Source organism: Aedes aegypti, chromosome 2, assembly GCF_002204515.2.
Source record: "Aedes aegypti strain LVP_AGWG chromosome 2, AaegL5.0 Primary Assembly, whole genome shotgun sequence".
NCBI lineage: Eukaryota > Metazoa > Arthropoda > Insecta > Diptera > Culicidae > Aedes > Aedes aegypti.
Genome location: NC_035108.1, coordinates 258,318,222 through 258,332,863, shown reverse-complemented (window position 1 = coordinate 258,332,863; position 14,642 = coordinate 258,318,222). Strand labels below are relative to the sequence as shown.

Genomic DNA, 14,642 nt, shown 5'->3' with positions numbered 1-14,642 from the left:
CACCGTTGTAACGATTAAGGGTGCAATCATACATATTTTATAGATTAGAAACAGTAGCATAAAACGAGCTCACCAATTGATCCGTCATCCTTGAGCAGCAACAATCCTCTTTGAACTTCACTCGTTTAATAGGCTATATAAAAGCACTCAGAGAAAATAGGCGTGCAACCCGTGAGGGAAAACAACTGACGACTGCTCGGGCTTTCTTGACGCACTGCCCAGGAGCAAGCGTCAACGTCGGAAGATCAAAAAGAACTAATCAAAAGCGGCACTTTTTCACTTTACTCGATCGACGCGCGACATGTTTGATCCTGCCCTCATCGCCGGCCCCCGCAAGAGCAAGCGTCAAGGTCGGAAGATCAAACACAACTCCATGCCATGGAATCGGAAGACCACACATTACAAACGCGAATCTCTTTTCGCACTCGCGCCACGCGGACCGAAAACAATTGGTCTTGATTCCATCGCTCGCCCTGCAAGAGCATGCTATGGAATCGAAAGACCACACACTACTAACGCGAACCTCTTTTCGCACTCGCGCCACGCGGACCGAAAACAATTGGTCTTGATTCGATCGCTCGCCCTGCAAGAGCATGCTATGGAATCGAAAGACCACACACTACTCTCTAATAATCCCTCCCCTAAATTTAATATAAAAAGTGTAGCACATTTAAATTACTTCATTTTTCTAGCCTTAATCATTTTTTTTTTAATTTTATTAATTTGGGAATTGATAAAGGTCACTACTTAAGAGATAACAACAAAAACTGTTAAACAAAAGTTTAGCCGCTACTGTTAATTATTAGAAAGACAACCAACAAATCGATTTACCCTTTTTCCATTAAGGTGATATAATTGTTTTGACCGTTACTGTATATATCATTGTCCTGGAGGATGCTGCACAAGGACAATCATATATACGCATTGCTTCCGGGGCTGGGCGGGAGAGACCGGGAAAATTGACGGCATACAAATGTTGTTATCTACACCGCACAATATCTTTGTTTTCTCGTTTTCTAGAATGGAATATCCATGTCGCCCGGGAGAGTCGATTGCATGCCGTCTACTGGGTTGTCTACACGATTGCCACGGTTTACTCGTTCATCGTCACGATAGTCTATTGGACGTTTGTGTACGACCCGGGTAAGTTCCGTACCGCAATGTTGAAATCAGTGATGGTATCCCTCGGCGAAATATGGTAACGTGTGGATGAAGATTTGGTATTCAACCGCTTTGGACTTTACAGGAAATCAATACAAATGGCCTAGGTCACTACTAGGGGAGAATTTTCAGTACGCACCTTTTAAGCTTATTCGACCATTTGCCAATTAAAAATCGAATTTCAAGATAACTAGGGTAGGTGTACCAGTTATGGCCATAGTGGTTCCCTATTTCGCCATACGTGATATCTTGAATGCCTTCACATTTTGAAAAATCTTTTGTGTTTTAGCAGTAAAATAAAGGATAAATCTTGATGTTAAAACATTCAAAAAGATTAAAAATGTAAAAGTTTTCCAAATTTTGCATATGGCCAGATAGGGAACCACTATGGCCATAACTGGTACACTTTCCCTAATTGTTATATAAGATATAGGGTAGGTGTACCAGTTATGGCCATAGTGGTTCCCTATTTCGCCATACGTGATATCTTGTATGTTTTTACATTTTGCAAAATCTTTTGTGTTTTAGCAGTAAAATTAAGGATAAATCTTGATGTTAAAACATTCAAAAAGATTAAAAATGTGAAAGTTATCCAAATATTGCATATGGCCAAATAGGGAACCACTATGGCCATAACTGGTACACTTTCCCTATGTGTGATTCTCAATATGAGAGCGCTTGGTTCGTGTAATAGACTACGTCAATAGGTTCTTATGCAAACTTTATAACAAGGTTAAGAAGGAAGGAAACGGTTTCCTTATGAGACCAATCGATTCACGCAAGTTTGCAGAAAAGAAAACAGTTATTTATGCAACTAGTCACAAAATGATGATTTTTAAGTAGGTATAATTCATTTAACCCCTCTACCCGACCAGCCGGAAGAAACAAGATTATAACAGAATGTGTTCCCCTGAAATGTTTTTTTATATCACCAGTTTTATAAAACATGTACCGTTAGTAGTTAAAATAACAAAAATTCTAACAAAATTTGCACCAAACTAAACTATAACATACCTATAACAAACCCTGTTATAATAATAACAAAATTATTACAGAATGTGTTGCAAGGATGTTACAAAATAACAAAATTATTGCAAACTATGTTACTGTTAATGACATTGGATGTTAGTTGCAACAAACTCATAAATGCGATGTTAAAAATATAACAAATGTTGTTATAAATGTGTTACAAAAATTTAACAAGATAAGAACAAAGCCATCTTGATAACAAAATTATATCAATTCCTGTTATTTTTAACTGCTGTTGATAGGAATGTGTTATAATCTTGTTACGTGGTTCTGGTCGGGTACCCCTCTCTCTCTCTTTTACCGCTAAGAAAATAATCAAATCACGATAACTTTTTTGTTTCTCAATATGTTCGCACTATTTGTGACAAGACCTCAAAAAAACTCTTCTAGTTTAAGAATCCGTGTCGATAAGAATCATCGGTTATCTAGTTTTGAAGATATTCCGATGTTCCTTGGGGGACCGACATTCTCCATATAAAATGTCTTTGGCGGCCATTTTATTTTCAATCAATTTATCAAAAAAATAAAAGGTGTACTAAACAATGCCAGGTTATGAGGTTTTTTAGAGTTTTCAAGATTTTTATTTGTCCAGAGTGGCACCAGAAACATAAATGCTCATTACTCAAAATCGGCTGCACCAAATTGCTTCATTTTTTCACAACAAACTCGTATAAACGGATAATTCCGAGGAGGGAATATCCGAACACGATAAAAATTCGGTAGCCTGAGATATTTACGTGGGTTCTGGCTACGCGTCGGTCCCCAAGGAATTTTGGAATATCTTTGGATCCAGATGACCAATGATCAGTATCGATACATATTCTAAAACTAGAAGAGTTTTTTGAGAGCTTGTAAAATAATGGTGCAAAAATCACGAGAAACAAAAAAGATATCGCGATTTGAATATTTTTTTAGCGGTAAAAAATGAAGCTGCCGGTAGAGGGGTTAACCAACAAGGTTTGTCGACTGTACCGTTTCCTTGCTTCCCTACTCCATCAGTTATAATGATGAAATAGGCTAAGTGAATAGCGATGGCACAAATCTACCAAATGACAGGTGACGTGCATGTGTAGCTTGCTTTCTAATACTGGATAACATACCAATAATATAGTATAATATAATATAGTTCGTTGACCAGGTATTCACTAAATCAGCTCAATAAATGACACTCCATCCACGTTTAATTATAAACCGTCATATAATGGATAATACGGATTCTGTGTTTGAGTGTACGGATAATGCTTTAGAGAAAAGCATGTCACAGCAGCTCATTACATGGTTTTAATTAGCTCTCATACAAGTTCTCGATATCGATTACGTCTGTCGCCTTTAATTTATAGTGCAATCACCTACAGAGTTTCCCTGACAAACATCAACCGAACGAGCATTGAAAGCAGAAGTGCCACACTATTGTTCTCCGCACACTGTCCACACATATCGTCCCGTCCACCATTTTTCTATTATCCTCCCATTCAGCCATCCAATATGCGGAAGCCATTCAATCCAACCGAAACTGTGGGAACAAGAACTCCACACACGCGTTGCCCGGCATGATCCGGACGGCGCGGCATGCCGGTTGAAGGACAACATTGTAGCTGCAGTGTGTACGGAATCGCTTCAAATCAAATTAAGCTCCATTATTACAGATGCTTTCGCTGGCTGGGTCCTCGCCAACTAAACTAGTATACAGACGGACGACCAATCTAATTTAACCGGGCCCGTACCACTGGGCTTCGTAACATGAAAAAAATCCCATCACCAGTCATTCGGTAGTGACAGTTGGGGTATTGTGTAAAATAATATTAGTTTTTAATTTTGGACGTGCATACTTGAACGCACTTTCTGATACTGTATCGAAAGGCTAAGCACTCAGAGGCTCTTCTTCCTCTTCTTCTTCTTATTGGCATTACGTCTCCACTGGGACAGAGACTGCTACTCAGCTTAATGTTCTTATGAGAACTTCCACTGTTATTAACTGAGAACTTTCTTTGCCAAACTTGCCATTTTCGCATTCGTATATCGTGAGGCAAATACTATTATACTCTTTGCCCAGGGAAGTCAAGAAAATTGCCATTACGAAAAGATCCTGGACCGACCGGGAATCGAACCCAGACACATTCAGCATGACTTTACTTTGTAGTCACGGACTCTAACCACTCAGCTAAGGAAGGCCCCAGAGAATCAGAGATTCTATCAAGGGTATATAGAGCAGTGGCTCGGGAAGTGGGTAGGACGGTAGGACATGCACTGCGTACGAAAATACCAGGGTAGGACAGTCAAAGGATTGTCCTACCCACGAGTTCACGAAAAAAAACAAGATCAGCAGAAAGATTGAAAAATAAATTCGTATTCTTATGGAGGATGGAGGATGGAAGATACGATAAGGGATTTCATGGTAGTCTCATGAGTCATGACTAGTAAAGCGTGACATGGTATTCGCATAAACGCAAAAGTTCTGGCTCGTGAGAAGAACGATTGAGAATATCTATAGCGAAAATCTAAGGAAACTAACTGTAATTATTGCTACACGAAACTTCTTTAACCGTTGGAATAACAAATGGAGCAATTCACTATGTCATCTTGATGTTTTCCAGAGCAATTTCTATAGAACACCCTAATCATACTCTCTAGAAGTTTTTGTTTGGTTTAGAATATCCGTAAAAATTTCTGGAAATAGTTCTTTGCTAATTGCTGAGAAATGATTTGATCAACTTCCTACTGATATTTTGTGACATTACCCATAAAATTACGACGATTGGTTGCAGAATTGTTGAAGAAATTCCAGCGAAACATTTAATGGAGTTTCTGCGCCAAACTTTTGATCAGTTTAGTCTAATTTGTTCAATAAAATTGATTTGGAACAGGTAGGGGAAATGGTGGTAAAATGAACAGGGGTGGTAAAATGAACACCGTGCCTTTTACTGAGGAAAAACACATTTCGATGGATTTTATCTTTCACGGACGATTAAGAGCATAAATATGAGTGTTCGAATTGATACGTAGGTCAATTGAAGTGAAAATATCCACGAAAACTAAGATTTAAGAAAACCACGTTTCAAAATTAGAACTGACGTAACTTTTAGCTAGGAAGACTTGAGGTTTTTTAGTGAGGTGAATATCGTTATGATATGATGTCATATATGGTACCTTTAGAATTCTTTTTGAATGGGTTACAATCAATAACGGATGTATTTTCGGTGGGGCAATGAAAATTTTCAAAAATATTTGTTTTGCTCACGTTTTTTGCATGGTGTTCGTTTTGCCACCAACCGCTGTTCATTTTACCCACATAGTGCAGGTAAAATGAACATTTCCATCGTTTTTTGATAGCGAAAATTTAGCTATTTTAGACTGAATCCATGTCGCTGCTATAGATTACATCCCTATTTTTGATGTTGTGCGATAGAACTATACAAATTTCTCGTTTTTCTATCAGAAACAAGATGATTTCCTTAAGGTGTTCATTTTACCACCTCTTCCCCTATAAATATAAAGGATGAATGATAACAAAAATTAAGGGGCCCAGATAGCCGTAGCGGTAAACGCGCAGCTTTTCAGCAAGACCAAGCTGAGGGTCGTGGGTTCGAATCCCACCGGTCGAGGATCTTTTTGGCTTGGAAATTTTCTGGCCTTCCCAGGGCATAGAGTATCTTCGTACCTGCCACACGATATACGAATGCAAAAATGGTCATTGGCAGAGTACGCTGTCCAACATTGTACATCTCTTTGCATTTGGGCTCCTCAACCATTCAAAAAGCAATCCATATTCAAATATTTCAAATAACATAATTTTCAAAGTTTTAGAAAAATAGGAGACATTTTCGAAGTCAAAATTAAAAAAAGTTTGTAAAAATATCAGCGTTCTGCGGACACCTTTGCAAGACGAAGATCCTGGTTCAATTTTTTAAACTGAAATTTGTTCAGCAGAGAGATTTTTAGAGATTTGAAGACTTTTTGCAGGCCCTTAGCCTTCTTTTTAAGATTCTAAAAAAAAATCAAGTTTTTCAGAAACTTTGAATGAGTCAAAGTCAATTTCATATTACTCATTATCCCATGAAGATGGATAAACGCAGAAACATTTTACATGGTTTCAATGACTGACTTTCCAAGACCAAAGTTGCAAGAGCAAATGATTGAACATCAGCATGAATAAAAATTATAACAAGCGGGCCGCATGTTATACATTAATATTCAAAATCCATTCGCGGGCCGCACAAAACCTTCTCGAGGGCCGCATGCGGCCCGCGGGCCGCAGTTTGATGACCACTGGTCTAAGAGATCTATCTAAGATTTTTACAACATTTCTTCGGAGGAAATCCACAAAGGTTCATTCCATAGTGTTTGTAAAAATAGCTTAAGATTTTTCTTGCAATAAACCCTGCCGAATTCCTCCGCCTGTTCATGTGAATACCATCAATGATTCATTTACCTTTCCTCACAGAAATCTAAAACACTTGGAAAAAAAATCCTTGGCATTTCCCTGAGAAGAATTCTTGAAAAAACTTTCAAGACTTTCTTGAGAAAATCTCAAAGAATCACAGGTGGAATTTCTGTAGAAATCTTAGAAGGAATCTATGGAGCAATTACTGCAGGTATCTTTCGAAAAATCCTGTATGAAATCTTGTATAAAACTAAAAGACATTTTTTAAGGAAATCCCTAGAATTTCTGTAGAAGTTATTGATTGAATTTTAGAAAACTTTTTGACCGGGAATCTTGGAGGATGTCCCAAGGATATGGACAGATAAATCACTGGATAAAATGTTTGGAGAAGTTAGGACTTTCTTGAAACATTTCTGTGGTTCTCCTTGGGAAAATCGAGGCTGAATTCTTGAGGTATCCCAAACAAAATTCTAGGAGAAATCCCTTGGAAAATCCGTGGAGAACTTCCTTGGGAAGTAATCACTAAATGAACTCATTTAGAAATATCCCGAGTAATGTCTGAACGTTTGGGCAAATACCTAAATACGTTTCAGATAAATAATGTTAATGATGATGATATAAGCTGTCATCTATTGTAGCAAGGTATCCACCGATAGCAATGGCCTGTTCTAACGAAACAATTTGATCAAGATTATAAGACTATTTGTATCAAATCATACTTCTGTATGAAGGGCCAAAAACGAACGGCGGACCCGTAAGTAGAGACACTTACGCGAAACCCGCAAAGAACAAAGAATCTCCTCCCAGAAGTAAGTTAAACAGTCGCACAATCAAGCACATGTTTACCAGAAAAACCGAAGAGATGGGAAAAAGAGCCCACCCTTTTCCCACGAAATGTTAGTGATAGAAAGTTGACAGTTCACTCTTCCTATCCATCTCGCTTCAATCGAGAACACCCGATGGTGGTCCCACCCAACCCAAAATGCATGTAATATTAGAAATATAACAAAATAATACAATCCATCATGACCTAAATAAGTTTCTTATAAAATGCCTGAATAAAATCATAAAAAACATACAGTAATACTTCTTGATATGTCACAAAAATTCTGAAACAAAAGTCTTAGAACTTAGAAAAATGTCTGCTCTGATGCTTTGAAGAATCAAACTCTTATCTCCTGACTTCTATTAGGTTTCGTTTTGATTTCATGGTCCCTTTTAGGTCTCTTTTTTCCAACAATAGGTTTTTGATTTCCTATTTTTAGGCACCAAGTCGCTACCAGCCCTGGGAAGTCGTAAAGCTGTCTTAGTCTTGTGATAACGACTGGCATAAAAGTAAGGGAGTTATAAGCAGAAAGGTGTCAGTAACAAAATCCTTAATAATTCAGAGAAAATCTGCTTTGAAGGTTGTTCAACAACTTTTAATTCTACACAAATAGTGTGGGAGTCAAAGCCTGTCTTCTAAGAGTTGTGTCATTTTTCTGTGGAGCGGAATAATTATCTGAAAATATCTCTAGAACGTCAAAACAGTAAAATTTCCTCAACTCAACTCAAAACCGACTAAAATGTCACTTACACCCTTTTTCGTATGAGCCCTTCAAGTATAGTTAAAGTTCAAATTTGTCTTAGCTTCACTGTGAACAAAATATTTACCAACGTTTGTCCTACCCATGGTTTCAAACGTAGAAGCGCCTCTGATATAGAGAGTTCAAAGTCTCAAGCTACACATGGCTTATTCCACAACAATTGTCAATAGAAGTTCTCCAAATTGATAGATCGATAATTGATTAAATTGACCAGATGTGTTTTGCACCAAAGTGGGACAAATCTTCACATTACCGATTATGTTTGCCTATACCACTGTTCTACAGTGGACAAACTATTGCAATATTGTGTACATATGCTGAGTTGCAGCCCAAGAATTGATCTCTGAAGCTTCACACAGCTCATCGAAATTGGGATAGCTGGCTCAGGTCCAATGAAGTCATGCGAAGCTCCATCGCGAGCTAGCTCATCAGCCAATTCATTTCCAGCGATGGAAGAATGGCCAGGAACCCATACAAGGTTTACAGAGTAGACTGAATTCAGTTCCTCAATTTGAGTTCGACATACGATAACAAGCTTCGACCTTGAGATGGGGCCGAAGCAAGAGCTTTTATAGCAGCCTGACTATCTGAACAGAAGTATATGACTTTAACCATTACGCACTGTTGAAGTGCTGATTGCACTCCACACATAAGAGCAAATATTTCAGACTGAAAAACGGTACCAAGTGCCTACCAAGTGAGTAAAACTGATTCAACCTAAGCTCACGAGAATATACACCTGCACCATATCTACCTTCAAGAAGGGAGCCATCAGTGTAACATACTATATTGTTTAATATACTTCTTTCCAAATAGCCAGACGTCCACTCTTCCACACGTCCACTGACCGAAGGCCATGCAAGCTTTCTTGACTCTGAAATCAATGTGAGGTGTCCATGAAAGTTTGGAATCTAGAACGACTCCGACGTACTTTACCTGATCAGTCATATCAATCTCAGAGCCAAAAAGACGTAAAGGTCGAATTCCATCGCAGTTTCGTCTTTCCATAAAGAGATGTTTTATTCGGGTTAACCGAAAGGTCATATTGGCGACACCAACTTTCGACTGCCTCAAGAGCACTTTGCATCATGTCGAATAGGGTGCTTATGCACATACCAACTGTCAAAGCTAGATAGTCGTCGGCAAATCCATAAGTTGGAAAACCGCAATTATTTAGTTGTTTCAATAGCGTATCTGCTACGAGATCCACAGAAGTAGTGCTAAGACTCCCCTTGGGCTGTAGTCTTCACAGACCGCAGAGAACATGCTTCTTCAAAATCTTTCATAATGTAGGATGTTGTAGTGTCAACGGCATCATCGAAATCACTTCAATGGACGAAGAATATCGGAGGAATATGGAGCTTCTGAAATTAATACCTGAACTGCCCCAGATGACGTGATGAGCATTTGCATCACTGCCCACAATCGGCGAAAGGTCTTTTGTTACGCAGTATACGACAACTCGTTTAGAATCATGAGGATGGTTCATCATGTGGTAAATATTATTAACAATAGACTTATTTTCTGTTAAGCTGACCAACAGAAACATCGATTGTGATAGCATATAGGTACATCCCTGATATTTAACTCAGAAATGAGTGTTGAAACGATTGCGTTGTTGACGAGCACGCATGTACGGGACATGGCACGCGAGTTCAAGTTTGCTGAAAGTGGCAAAAACTGGGTCCACAAGGTTACCTAGATAGAAGTTCCCGTTACGAAAGTAAGGTTCTTGAACTAGCGCCACTTGGGATGTACCATTTTGCATTCGTCTGCAAAGATTGATCGTTGCTGTTCTTTTATGCTGAAGATTGATCTGAGCTAACCTAACCGTAGCCACTACCCAATCTAAGCAGCATTAAGCTTTTTGCAATCTCAACACGAAAAAAACCAGCAGTGAAAAAAACAGATCAGTGGCTATCGAAAGTCGCGAAAGGTGAAGCATCGAAAGTCGCGAAAGCACAGAATACACTATGTAAAACGCATAATATAATATTCATAATCCCACCCTTATTAGCCCAAGGCTAGAGACTGAAGGGCAGCCGATTATCTCGGAGAAACACAAGATCACCTGCACCAATGCTCCGGGTACCACAGGAAGGGTACAATACTGCAGAGGGCACCCTGGTACTTCACAGGCTTCGTTTGCGGTTAGGTTTTATTTAGACCTCCCCCTTCAACCATTCAGTACTACTTAGACACGGTATGCATCACACCATAAATTAGGGGTCACCTATGAGGTGGACTTTTAAAGAAAAACAATTTACACCGTCTTCAGCACATAGGCTGCACATACTAAACAATCACTAACATTAGAAAACGGACAACACGAAACGCCCAGCAGCCCAGTGATAAATTTTTCGTTCGACGAAAAGTTTTCAAAGGAAGTTAATATCGATGGTTAACTCATTACAGTCTTCACTATTAGGTGATAACGCGATTAGAATATTTTCAAAAACTTTCCATATAAGCCGAATAAGCTGAAAATTTCACAGAGCACTAATTTTGTCGTAAGGAATGTAAGAAAAAAAAGATATGGGAAGTTGGATTTTGGAACTTTTTTAAATTTTGAAACGCCCTAAAGTTTACTAATAAATCATATTTATTGACATTTAATAGTAGATAAGAGTTATTCAATATATATTATACCATTTCTCGCATAATTTATTATCTCGTCTCAATAGGCTGGCTTAAAAAATGGCTGTTAGGGCGATTCATAAATTGAACAAGATTTATTTGCTCCAAGTATAGGAGGTACCAAACCCCAAAGCACACTAATCATGTTTTGTCGTTGAATACCAATTTCATCCAATCAATTGCCTCCGTCGTAGTGCGGACCGTTTGCCTTCCTTCAAACAGCCAGCATCCCTGATCTGACGTTTTTTCTCTTTCCCCTTCCGTTTCCCCCAAATCGTTCCAGAGATTCACCGAGTGGACGCCGTAAATCTGATGGTGCACGTGCTGAACTCCGTCATAATGCTAATCGATTTGACCATTGTGGGACACCCAATAAGGCTGAACCATGCCTACTGGACGACTGGAATCGGAGTGCTGTATGCGCTGTTCTCGGTCATATACTACCTGGCCGGGGGCACCGACAGGTAATTATGGCTGCTATTTGGTGTACTTATGTTTATTATTGGCATTGCCAGAATTTTACGTCCCCATCATGTGCTGAACAAACACTGCAATCGGAAATTAAATAAACCATAAGTGAGTCGTGGGGGCCGGCACGTGTTCGGTGCGTATTTCCATCGAAATGTCAATAATTGCAGCAGTAGCTCAAGGATAAACACAACAATACATTATTAATCTCTTTATCCGTCAGCGTGAACGATTCGTCATGGATTAAAGGCTTGGTTGGACATCCGAACACAATATTACATGGTATTTTACAACTTGTTTTCAGATGGATTAATTGCAATTGTATGAGTTTGAAAACTCTTTCCATGCCATTAAAAAAAGTTAGAACTCTCACCGCTCAGAGAATACTAAACGGGTTTCAATTATTTTTTGCCAGAATTTTAGTACAGTCAGGTCTCCTATTAGACACATGGTTGGGGGGCGTAATAGGAATCTACGTTATAGGAGACCCAGGGCTTATGGGATTTCATCACTTTGGGGGTGTTGTTGAATATCTCGTATGCCAAAAGAGATAGCAAAGTACTGTCTTCGGCGAAGTTTCAGTGCTAAGTACGATCTACCTTTAGGAGTTGAGGATCATCCTTTTAGTTGAGAACTTGGCCGGTAGGGGCGCTTTTTCTGATTTGCACTATATGAACCATGAGGGATAAGAATGCAAAATTTTGTATCATATGATATCTCTAGATCCTGATGTTTTGGAAGGTTGGTGTCTTCGGAAGAGTTGTTCAGTAGCTCAAGGGCTGACATGCGGTGGTCATTCTGATACGGAATTACGCCACCAGGCGGCGCTAGTGGACATGGAATTTTTGTTTTGCGCATTGCTCAGTAGCCTGACCACTTAGAAAGATGGCGTCTTCGGCAAAATTGCTCAGTATCACAAGAACTAACACTATTTGAGCCGAAGGTTTCGAAATTTTGCCACTAGGCGGCGCTAGTGAGCAAAGAATTTTTGTTTTGCGCATAGCTCAGTAGCCTGATCACTTAGAAAGATAGCGTCTTCGGCAAAGTTGCTCAGTATCACAAGGATTAACATTATTTGATCCTAAAGTTTCGAAATTTTGCCACTAGGCGGCGCTAGTGAGCAAATAATTTTTGTTTCGCGGATAGCTCAGTAGTCTGACCACTTAGAGAGATGGCGTCTTCGGCAAAATTGCTCTGTATCTCAAGGGCTAACATTATTTGAGCCGAAAGTTTCGAAGTTTTGCCACTAGGCGGCGCTAGTGAGCAAAGAATTTTTGTTTCGCGGATAGCTCAGTAGCCTGACAACTTAGAAAGATGGCGTCTTCGGCAAAGTTGCTCTGTATCACAAGGGCTAACATTATTTGAGCCGAAAGTTTCGAAGTTTTGCCACTAGGCAGCGCTAGTGAGCAAAGAATTTTTGTTTCACGGATAGCTCAGTAGCCTGATCACTTAGAAAGATGGCGTCTTCGGCAAAGTTGCTCAGTATCACAAGGGCTAACATTATTTGAGCCGAAAGTTTGGAAATTTTGCCACTAGGCGGCGCTAGTGGCAAAATTTCCAAACGGATTGCTAAGTAGCCTGATCATTTAGAAAAAAAAAAGTTTCCAGAAAAGTTGTCTAGTACCACAAGCACTAACATTATTTAAGCCGAGAGTTTCTAGATACAGTAATGTCCCGATTTTGTCAGCCCCATGTTGCATTTAGGGTTGACTAAAACGGGAAAAAGCTAAAATCGGGCAGAAAAATTCGACTACTTTTTATATTTATTCTTATCCATAGACTTCGCTTAATGTTTTTGTTGATGTTTACAGCGTTTTTTATATTTTTGTATGAACCGTAATAATATACAAGATCCCTAACGTAACTGTATTCTGTGACAACTGTGATACAAAGTGAATTCATACTTTGGATGATCGTATAGACGTGGCCAATGTCACACCTGACTTTTTATAATATGGTTGTACCTAATATTTCAGAGTTCTGTTTGATCTTTCGACCTTGACACTTGCTTTTCCCGGGGCAAGCGATGAGGGCAGGATCAAACATGTCGCACGTCGGTCTCGTAAGTGAAAAAGTGGCGTGATCGGTGAGTTCGGTTGAAGAAAGTGAAAAAGTGCCGCGATCGGTTAGTTCTGTTTGATCTTTCGACCTTGACACTTGCTTTTCCCGGGGCAAACGACGAGGGCAGGATCAAACATGTCGCGCGTCGGTCTCGTAAGCGAAAAAGTGGCGTGATCGGTGAGTTCGGTTGAAGAAAGTGAAAAAGTGCCACGATCGGTTAGTTCTGTTTGATCTTTCGACCTTGACACTTGCTTTTCCCGGGGCAAGCGATGAGGGCAGGATCAAACATGTCGCGCGTCGGTCTCGTAAGTGAAAAAGTGGCGTGATCGGTGAGTTCGGTTGAAGAAAGTGAAAAAGTGCCGCGATCGGTTAGTTCTGTTTGATCTTTCGACCTTGACACTTGCTTTTGCCGGGGCAAGCGACGAGGGCAGGATCAAACATGTCGCGCGTTGGTCTAGTAAGTGAAAAAGTGGCGTGATCGGTGAGTTCGGTTGGAGTAACTGAAAAAGTGCCGCGATCGGTTAGTTCTGTTTGATCCTTCGACCTTGACGCTTGCTCCTGGGCAGTGCGTCAAGAAAGCCCGAACAGTTTTTTTTTAATTCATTTTGGGTCGCGCGCTTATTTTTTTTTCCTGAGTGCTTTTTTATAGCCGAGCAAACGAGTGAAGCCGAAAGTGGATTGTGGCTGCTCAGTCAAGGATAACGAATCCATTGGTGAGCTCGTTTCATGCTACTATTTCTAATCTATAAAATATGTATGACTGCACATTCAATCGTTACAATGGTGGGATGTAAATATGATTTTTCAACAAACTATGGATGGTTCGTCACTGTGAGTGTCGACACAAACTCTGATTCATGATTTATTTATGTTTAACATTTTTTTTTTCAGAACACCTCTTATATACCTTTATTTTTGTAATTAAAAAAACTTTGAATGGTTCGACACTACAAGTGTAGACTTGCGAAAGGTTCACTTTATTCAACAAACTTTGGATGGTTCGCCACTGTAAGTGTCGGCATAAGAATAAGAGTGTTCTATGATGTCCCAACCAATCGAGTTTTTTGTTTCTTTTCAAATGAGTAAAATATAATAACACATGCTTCCGTCCTGACAGCTGTAGGAATGTTACATTTAGGTATTTGTTCAACAAACTTTGAATGGTTCGTGACCTCAAGTGTCGGCATAATTTTCCTCTACATAGATATTGTTCATATCAAATAAATATATTGTATTTACGTATAAGCATGTATATATCTCACAAATCATTGTTTATCATGGTCTAATCGCTTATCAAAGTGAATCCTATGACCCAACGA

General features: G+C 39.4%; 1 protein-coding gene across 3 annotated transcripts in view; it reads left to right on the top strand.

The window, feature by feature from the left end:
- Positions 1–14,642, top strand: part of LOC5566425 (protein rolling stone) — a 203,319-nt gene that overhangs the window by 159,029 nt on the left and 29,648 nt on the right. For 2 of the 3 annotated variants that reach the window (XM_021844863.1, XM_021844862.1), the window contains 2 exons: positions 1,021–1,143; positions 11,078–11,258. In XM_021844863.1, the coding sequence (XP_021700555.1) occupies positions 1,021–1,143; positions 11,078–11,258 (304 nt within the window). The remainder of the gene's footprint in view (positions 1–1,020; positions 1,144–11,077; positions 11,259–14,642) is intronic. The other variant, XM_021844864.1, reaches the window with a different exon arrangement.